Source organism: Rhamphochromis longiceps, linkage group LG15, assembly GCF_057381845.1.
Source record: "Rhamphochromis longiceps isolate RC_006_pf linkage group LG15, R_longiceps_female_GT1.1, whole genome shotgun sequence".
NCBI lineage: Eukaryota > Metazoa > Chordata > Actinopteri > Cichliformes > Cichlidae > Rhamphochromis > Rhamphochromis longiceps.
The window spans coordinates 10,015,608-10,025,285 of NC_140571.1; the positions used below are offsets into that span (position 1 = coordinate 10,015,608).

General features: G+C 41.0%; 1 protein-coding gene across 5 annotated transcripts in view; it reads right to left on the reverse strand.

The window, feature by feature from the left end:
* Nucleotides 1–9,678, reverse strand: part of daam1b (dishevelled associated activator of morphogenesis 1b) — a 48,363-nt gene that overhangs the window by 18,364 nt on the left and 20,321 nt on the right. For all 5 annotated transcript variants that reach the window (XM_085382156.1, XM_085382152.1, XM_085382154.1 and 2 more), the window contains exon 2: nucleotides 1,033–1,335. In XM_085382156.1, coding sequence (XP_085238282.1) covers nucleotides 1,033–1,233 — 201 coding nt within the window. In that variant the 5' untranslated portion in view covers nucleotides 1,234–1,335. The remainder of the gene's footprint in view (nucleotides 1–1,032; nucleotides 1,336–9,678) is intronic.

Sequence of the window (9,678 nt, forward strand, 5' to 3'; positions counted from 1 at the left end):
ATATGTGCAATGATCAAGTCCCTATTGACATCCTCAGTAAAAGGGCCACGTGTGTTTGGGGAAATGACTCAATTACTCCCTAAATCATAAAAAGCATGTATGTGTTTTATGTTGGGTATGAACGCATGATAGGAAAAGTAGCTTCACCTGACTGTCTGAGTAAATTTCAAATTCAAAGGTCGAGTTTAACTGATCGTAACAGAGCAGATGTTCAAAATCTGTTTCCCCAACATGAGTCTTTTTTTCCCCCCAGCAAACCCATTCTGATTATACAAGCACATGGTGGCTCATACTGGGTGAAAAGAAAAGCACGTGGCTGTTTTCTTCTAGTAAACAGAGCAACTGAAAGCCTCTTTGTCGTTACACTCAACGTACTCAATTATGTCTTCATAAAGAGTGGTAGACAAAAACAAGCAATTAGCAGATGGAGGAGGCCGAGGCATTAAGAGCTCCTGAATAAGGCCTATTGATGTGCAAAAATGTCATGCTTAGATTACTGTGGCAACCATGAGAGAGGAAACGGGGCCAGAAGAGAGAGCGAGAGGAGGGCACGACAAATTAGAAGTGACAATAAGACAGGGAAAAAAGGCAGTCTGGCCCTGTTATTCACAAGTTAGTGTAAGTTTAAACTGGGAGGAAGTGGCAGTTTATTTGGGAATGCCTTAAAATGTAACAGACAGGGTAAACAATGTAGTAAGAATATATTTTAGAGCCAATTTAAAACATCCACTTAAGTCAGTTTGGAAAATATTTCAAGTATTTCATTGTAAATTGTCTTGATTTGTATGATAGGGTGGTTTTTAAAGGTCATAATTATCCCAAGGTGGCCCAGTGATACAGTGCTAAGTACTGGCCTTTTATTTTAAAGAAGCGCTGGAATTCAAACTTGCTAGAAACCTTTATTTTTAATACTTTCATGACAATAAAAGTTCCAGTAAGTAATCCTGAATAAGACACATCAGGATTACCTACTGATTTCTGTAAGTGTTTAGATGTGCAAAAAACAAAAAACTAAATGGAACAGTGTCTTACCACCAACTCGGCGAACATGCTATCCAGCTCATCATTTCCCGGCATGGGCAGTGATGGCTCCATGGACTGCAGAGCAAAGTCATCCCGCAGTTTGTAGGTGATCTCTGGATGGTCTCTGTTGTTAAAACAACAGAAGATGGCGGAGAAGCCGCTGCGACCGCCGCCACCACCGCTACCCCCACCACGCTTCCGAGGAGGCATGGCGATCCAATGTCTAACTGGTCAGGCAGGGAGGGGGGGAGGCTCCTTCAGGACCTCTTTACAGCCTCCTCCACCTCAGAGTTTGGTCTCCGTCAGAGAGCACTGTAGACACAAAGAGGGGACAGTGAGTCTTGACCAAATTAGAGTGACGTATTGACCACATTAGTTAAACTGTCCATCCATCCATTCTCTTCCACTTATCCTTATCCTATCCCAGCTATCATTGGACAGATTGCCAATCTGACACAGGGATAACACAGAGAGGCAAACAACCATTTCCACTCACATTCAATTCAATTTTTTGTGGGCAATTTAGAATCACCAATTAACCTGACCCAACTAACTGCATAAAAGTGGCTTACTGTTTTTGGACTGAAGGAGGAAGCCAGAGTACCCAGTTAGAGTGCATGCCACAGAGAAAGATCTTGGCCAGATGGTGGAGTCAAACTCAGTATAGCTTAGGAAACTCAGGACCGTCTTACTGTGAGGCAACAGAGCTAGCCACCACCCCACTGTGCTGCATAGTTAAACTGGCTTTTCAAAAAGAATAAAACACAATTAAGACAATTTGAAAAGTGCTAAAAACAAAGACTGATAATTTCTGTTCTCTTCAATTAAACCACAGCAAGCTTCCAGCCACAATTGTACTGTACTACAACATGAACCTCTGATTCTGCTAATGTTTAATGAGGTAGGGTCATGATTTTTGAAAGGAAAGTACAATGTCCTCTGCCCCCAAAAGACTCGGTTATATCATTTACTCAATAGAGCCCTGCAATGAGAGTGTGACACTTGAAAGGGGGGAGATAATTTGACTGGATTAGCAAATTCAGGTCTTCTCGTGTCCAATTCCTCCTATTCAGGATTGGCTTTTCTCTGAAGATCTAACGAGTAGTAATTAGAAGGGAGTGTTTACAATGACCGTGGCGAGCAGTGTGTGATACCTTCTGGTCTTTAGAGACTGGTTTGGTCAGTGAAGGGGGGAAAGCTAAAGCAGGCCTTTTAGTAATCCCTGAGCTGCTGTACAAATCAGTCTGCATACTGACCTAATGATGGGGGAGATTTAAAACATTTAGAGACTATGTCAAACTGGAATATACAATGCTTCAATCTTCCTGATGATCCAATCACGTGACTCTACTTTCTGGCTGCTGCAGTACAAGCTACACATTTGGTTTGGTCTGTAGCAGCTGTAAGTTTCCACAGTAACGTAGGAAATGTGCACAATCCTACTCAACTATCTGCCCTGCCTGTCTATCACAGATAAAAATACACAGAGTTCAGCTGTCCCAAACGAGCAGCATTGCTGACGACCGTCTCAGCATATCAATGAAAGTTTTACAAGAGGAAGATTATTTAAAAATAAATAAATAAATAAATAAATAAATACAAATCTGGGATCATTTAAGTAACCCCTCCCCCCAAATACCAGATACAGTATATTTTAGGTTGCTATTTGACTACTTTGGTTCTGACAAAAATATCCAACTGACAGATTTATTGTCCAAATTTTAATAATCATGACAAGATAAAACCTGATGACATTGGAAATTCCCCAACACTTCCTCAAGTGCCATTGTGATGTTAAAACTCTGGCTCTGAGGGACAATCTGTAACAGCTAAACTTTCAAAGTTTAAATCTTTAGTCTTGTTTAACCTCCTAGGACCTGGGGCCTGTTCTTCGTACCTCGCTAAGTAAGTTAGCTGGATTAGATTGTTGACGATTTCGCGTGATCCCGGATCGTTCGGTTCCCCGAAGCTCATCCGGGACTTGCTGTCATAGCAACAGAGCCGTAAGCGTAAACCTGCTCGGGAGCAGGTTTACTTTATGTAAACAGGATTAGATCGCGGCCACGCAGGTATGTCCGCTTCATTTATACGAAAGCAACAGCGATATTCCACCACTGTTTCACCATAAATAAATAACATCAATGTAACTAAAGATAATGCAGCACTTGATCCTTTTATTGATTTCACACAGATACATACAGGTCATTCCCTAAAAAAGGGAAATGTACTATTAACATTCTATTACATGTATGTGATTATTACAGATGTAATTCATATTTCAGAGTAGTAATTGTAAATTACTTCGTGTAATCAAGATGAGAGACCACGGCTATAAAAGCGAAGGTGGATTTGGGAAGCCTGTCGCAGCCATGTCCTGTCCGTATACGCGAGCAGCCCATTGCGGAAGGTGCAAGATTGATAAGGAGAGTCCTCAGAATTCAGCGTATATTGCGGGATAGACAGGATCCTTTAGCTCAGCGCGACAGTGTGCTCATTGAGAGATATCGATATTCCCGTGAGGGTATTATTTACTTAACCAACTTGTTGACGAGGGGGTGCAGGACCACCACCTGTCTTTTTTTCCTCTGCCCTTTTCTTGGTTGCTGTTATGAACAAACTAACAGAGTATTACAGGCCAGTATTACCTTGCCAAGAGACGAAAAGCAATCTAAGAGATAAATATTACCATTCTGTAGAATACTCCTGTATTCCACTTTTACTTGTTCCCATGTTCTAGTGGGTCCTGTTGTGGCTCTAATGTGAAAGGGGATATAATATAACATATTATAATATAATATAATGCCATATGATATTGGACAATATAGTGTCATATGATAGATCTACCCTACCGCCTACTGGTGTTGGCCAGAGGGGCCGATGGCGCGATATGGCAGCCTGGCTACAACCGTAGCTGCCTCCACCAGTGTGTGAATGTGGGAGTGAATGAATAGTGGTATCGTAAAGCGCTTTGGGTGCCTTGGAAAGCGCTATATGAACCCAATCCATTATTATCAGTATTATTATTAAATTACCTACGAGTTTGATTTGTCAGCAACTTTCTGCCAGCCCTCTCTCCTTGCTTCTGCAGCCTTTGCAGTGTTCTCTTGCGTTTTAATTAAACTCTGAAACTCCTGAAATCCCTCACTCATGAGTTCTTGCTCTGCTGCCGGAAAATACCGAGCACGCCCCTTCGACATTTTCGCCGACCAATCAGCGGGTTGCCGATCAATGTTTCTACTATCGATGCGTAGCCCCTTTTACGACACCCAGTGATGTCACATTACTGCGTCCAGCTGTACTAATCGTCAACAGCAGGCGTGTTCGGGGAACCGGATTAGCGAGCTCACGGTTAGCGCGATGGTTTGGTCTTGGATGTGTCATTTGATCTTGGATGTAGTAAGCGACGTACGAAGAACAGGCCCCTGGTGTCCACATATGTGGACATCACATTTGGGGTTGCCTGGACCAAAATACTTTGCTCTACAAAAGCCTGATATCGACTTACGAGGACATTATACTGACACTGTTCAATCAAAATTTCAAACGAATGTCTTCATATGTGGATCTCATTTTTCTCAGGAGTAAAAATCAGGTAAAAACAGAAAAATAATAAAAATTAAAAAAATAAAAATAAAATCAGGTAATTCTTTGTTTTTAACATTCATCAGGTCCCAGTCAGCCCCAATATCAAAGAGAAATTAAAAATGCATGCCATGAAAGAGTTCGGGTCTTAGGAGGTTAAGACCAGAGCCCTTCAGTCATCTCACTCAGACTGTACTTTGACCTGTGACCAGACTGAACTGTGCTTGAAACATTTGCCTCTCTGCTTTCAGCCAAGGGTGACAGATGCTAAGGTTGTTGCTAAAGCCTCAAAGTAAAACATAAGGTAAGATTTTAAAAGAAAAACAAACATCAAAACTCACTAGGAAACCCCCCCCAAAAAAAACCAGAACAACCTGGAACACATGTACAAGTATAATAATCATGTTAAACGTGACAAAGAGAGAAGAAAGTTGCAGAGTGTGCTCGCTAACCCGATGGTTTATCTTCAACAAGGAAATCAAGTGCACAAGGGACATATCTGCTGTCTGGGAAATAAAAAAAGAGATGTCCAGATATCCGCAAGTATGCTGTCGTCAGCATACCACAAAAATATCTCTACACTGTCCCTACACTGTGGTGTGAGGCTCAGCATCATAAACCACAGAGGTTGTGCTGAACTGCAGAAATGTCTGGACGTCTTGTCGTGGTGACCAATAGCCCAGCAGATTATAACCCTGTTCACTTGACCTTTTCCAGTGATTTCCTATAAGTCAAATGCTCCACACAGACTGAATGCATCAAGTTCAGTGTGAAGCATTTTTAAATTTAGTCTGGTCAGGTCACGTCCTTAGCGGTAATCGAAGATTGTGGGTCGCTATTCTCAGCGAGCCGAGGAAACAAACTAGTTATTTCTTCCAAAGGAGAAAGTGAGGGCATTTCCTATAGCAATGTCTTTGGTCAACCTAAATAGGGCCCGATAGCATCACTGTCCCATTTTTGGCACTTTTGGTTCATATGGGTTTCCTCTATCCAGCAGCTGTATTTTTATTTTTTTATTTTTTTTTTTAAATTACGGATGTCAGCAACTTTTTCCAACCACCAGAAAAATTTGTCGCCTTCTATCATTTTTATTCTTAAGCACCAAATAACTCCTTTAAGATGTGCCGATTCTAACAACAACAAAAGGAGCAAACCTCTAAAAGAGATATAATTAACACAAGCAGTAACATAAGATATAATTTAACTTCTAAACAAATTGGTTTTTAAAATTTTGTCTCAAGGCAGACTGCGTTTATAACGAACTGCTACTCTGACAAATCCGAAGCACTAGATACTTGTCCACATCACTGCTTTTTGCTCTTGAAAGCCAACAGACTACAATTAACTGGACAAACTGTCAAACAATACTAGTCATAACATGTATTCCACTTTAACAATAATCACTCTTTTCTAAAGAAAAAAAGAAAGCAAACGTACCGAAATATACAACAGAGTGAATGAAAAGCATACAGTACCACTAGAAATACACGGTGCCTGAGGCCAAATGGCCACACGTGGGATAAAGTACACAGCCGCTCTCTTTTATTAACACACTGAATAGTATATTTATTTTGACACATCCTTGACTTTTCTAAATTGACTACTGGAGGCCTCGGCAGCAGCTGCTTGGCTTCACACTCACCATCTATTCTAGCATGAAGGGAAGAAGCCTTTCAAAGGCTTCTTTGACCATATTAGTACACAAAGCTGCCCATTTTTTTCCATTAGCTAAACTATGTTTAAACTTGTGAGCCAGAGTGGGACAAAGCTGGTCCCCCATCCAGCTACAGTAGCCAGAGGATATGCCACGACTCACTCATCCGAAGAAGGTCACCGGGAGTGTTTGAACATGGAGACCATCTGATGTCTGTGAAGACTTTGTGCTGGAATTGTTTACCCTCTGAGACCTGATTGCGCTCACATTAGTCCCCGGAGGCTGTCTGTCAGACGGTCAAGGTGTCGAACCTAACAGAGGCTTGTTGCAACAGGACAACATTCCTCTCATAGCCAGGTGAGTCTTGTGACCCTGAACAACACCCACACTACAACACGTTCCACTGTCACCTGCTCTAACTGAGAGGGAGCAACAGATTATCTTTAATTACAGGTCACGTACAGCCTAGCCAGCTGAACTGATCTTAACTGTCCAAGAAGTAACAGCCAAATTAGTGGTCATATCCAGTAATTATCCATGTAGTAGTATGTCTGAAATGTTAAGAGTCTGAAAGTTGATGGTGGTGCCATGTAGCAGTCCCATTGTTCATATGATCAAGAAGAATGCTATTCATCCTGAAATAAATCAAGTCCTGGACTTTAACAGAGAAACATGCCTTTTGTAGGCAGATGCATACAGATTAACCCAGATTCTTCTGTACTCCTTCATTCATACACATCCAATAACTAGACCCGCCCACCCATTTCCTAACAAACACTTCTCTCTTTGTGTGAAGGAGATTTCTGTCTGTGGATAGTCTCGTTGTTTTCTTGACCATGTGGTTTGGCGGGTGACCTGGCATGAGTCCAAACTGTAAAAACAATCCCAGTGTTTGCGAAGTGAGTGTGAGCCCGCCCATGGTGCCTGCCCAAGACCTCTCCATTAAAACCTGCACAACTGTCAGGTCCACTGGAGAAAAGGCAGAAGTAAGAAGAGCATCTTAAGCTAAACACAAAGAGGCTCACGTTACTAAACATGTGCAGGGAAAACTAAAGAATTTAAGGATGACCTGACACTTCATCCAGCTGTCACATCTTTCTTTGTTGATTTTGTTCCGTCAGTTTATTAACCTCTTTAGGATTCTCTGCCGTTAACCGTAAAAGGCTCAGTGTGCCAGATTTTCCTGATGCTACATGAGTGACAGGTACAGAAGTCGATCCAAAATTAATTGTTATAAATCAGTAGCCTTGTTTAATTTTCACACAAAAAGAGGTCAACTTTAAGCTGATGCTAATAACCCAGATTGTGCTTGACTTGGAGAAGGAATTCAACCTTGGAACGAGAACACAGTGGACAGCAGTGTATTGAAAACAGATGTGTGAAATACCTTCTTCTGCAACAGCTGGCATCTCTCAGGAGTTTCTAGCTTTGAGATGTAGTTTTAATTTTTTGATTTCTACAGTGAATAATATTGACCTAAATCACAGGCTGCATTCATGCTGAAAGAGATGAGAATCTCTCCTGTGTTTCTTTAGTAAGGCCAAGGAAACCTTGAACAACATATGTATTAAGACTCTACTCAGAATCAATACACAGAATATATTTGGCAGCACTGTACACCGTCTACCTTGATTTGGTTAAGGAGATTTGGCAACAGGATAACAATATGTAATATAATTATAATCTACCTTTGTCCTTCAGAGAAACATTGAATCTCTCCTTGCATCAGGGACATCCATCTAACAGTGTTCTTGAACTCCTTACAGCGTGTACAGGGTGTTAATAAAAATAGTATTTCTCCTAGAAAAATTGCATCAGTATAATGCTGTTCTTACACAATGTCTTTCCACTAACCCACAAACATCTGTTGCATCAACATCTAAAGAGCCCAAATAATTTCATCAGATGTTTGTGGAAAAAAAAAAAAAAAAAAAAAAAAAAAATGGCACAGCTGGTAGAAGCACGGTTGGCTATACAGGGTATAGCTGTAGCAGTGTTATGGGCGGAGCAGAAAGGTATTTGGTGCACAGAAGTTTAATCTTCTTTACCGATTTAGGATTTGGGATGGATCAGACTTACGATTTGATGATCATCTTGTCGAAGTATTTTCAACGCAAAGCAACTCCAGGTCATGGACCCAGCTATAAGATGCTGCTGCACACAGCAACATTTCTTTTGAAAACTATATCTGCTCCACTGATACTGGAGGCACAGTTCATGGTTTGCCAAGTGCACTCTCTGCAATATGCTTAACTAAAAGCCCAAGGATTATTGTGCCCTGCACTGACAAAAATATTTTGGATTTGTATGGACAGCTGCAAATGAAGCTGAGGACATAGAATAAGGTTGGAGGAAGTCATTTTGCCAAAAAACAACCTTAGCCCAGAGCTGCTGAGCTAGAAACCAGCAATCAAACCAGTATTTCAACAGTTTGCCTAACTTGTGCAAATGAAAAATGATTCAACATCAGAGGCACATTTGGTCACAGTCACAACATTAACAGCATTAAGAGTGGCATTAATAACATTTTGTAATGTAGCTTTAGTGTGTGTTGCTAAGGCTTTTCTCCTAGCAAGAAGGAAATGTTAAATGGTGTGTGACTAATTTTCCCTGGTTTAGATGTGGTACAAATGGCATAGTGGTATCTTGCACAGTTGGATACCATACATAGCTATCATTGTGCCAATTACTTAATAGCACCCTGAGCACACAATGAGTAAACAGATGATAACTTGGACACTTATCAGAAAAAAACTAGGCCGTGAGAGAAATGTTGACTGGCAGGTTTAATGGAGATTAAAATCAATCGGTCCCCATTGGCTGCCAGTCAATGGAGAGCCATCAGAAAGTCGGTGTCAAAGCTGCAGTGTTAAAGCAGCAGAGCTATTCTGCTCTGATGTGTTTGTGCTCATGTGCATTTAAATTACACGACTGCATGTCGAGATATGACAAAGGCATTGCCTCTGGAGCATTAATGTCACATGGCTGAGGGAGCAGTGCTGAAGTGGCTCTCAGATTACAGGATTAACATAGAGAGACGCAAAGCGAAGAGAAAGGGATAACACAGAGACAAAGGAAGCGATTCTTCCATCGGGTGATACACTTTACAGTCATTTTACAGGGCTGTGGGTTATAAAAGCTCTTGTAGCACTTTGAAGTAGTGAAAGTTAATGTTTCAAAGTTAGTCAGGGCTGTGACCATAAGGATTGTAATCCGACTCTATTGTTGCCATAGTTTTTTCCTGTTTTATGATGACGTGCTTATGTGCATAAATAAAACAGTTAAAAAAAAAAAAAAAAAAAAATCTGTCAGTGGACTCTTTAAGGCAAATTAGATCCATATTAATACTATAACCCTGGATATAACAACTAATGGTAAACAATACAAGTAAATGCTATTCTGTACTCCGAGACCCTGCT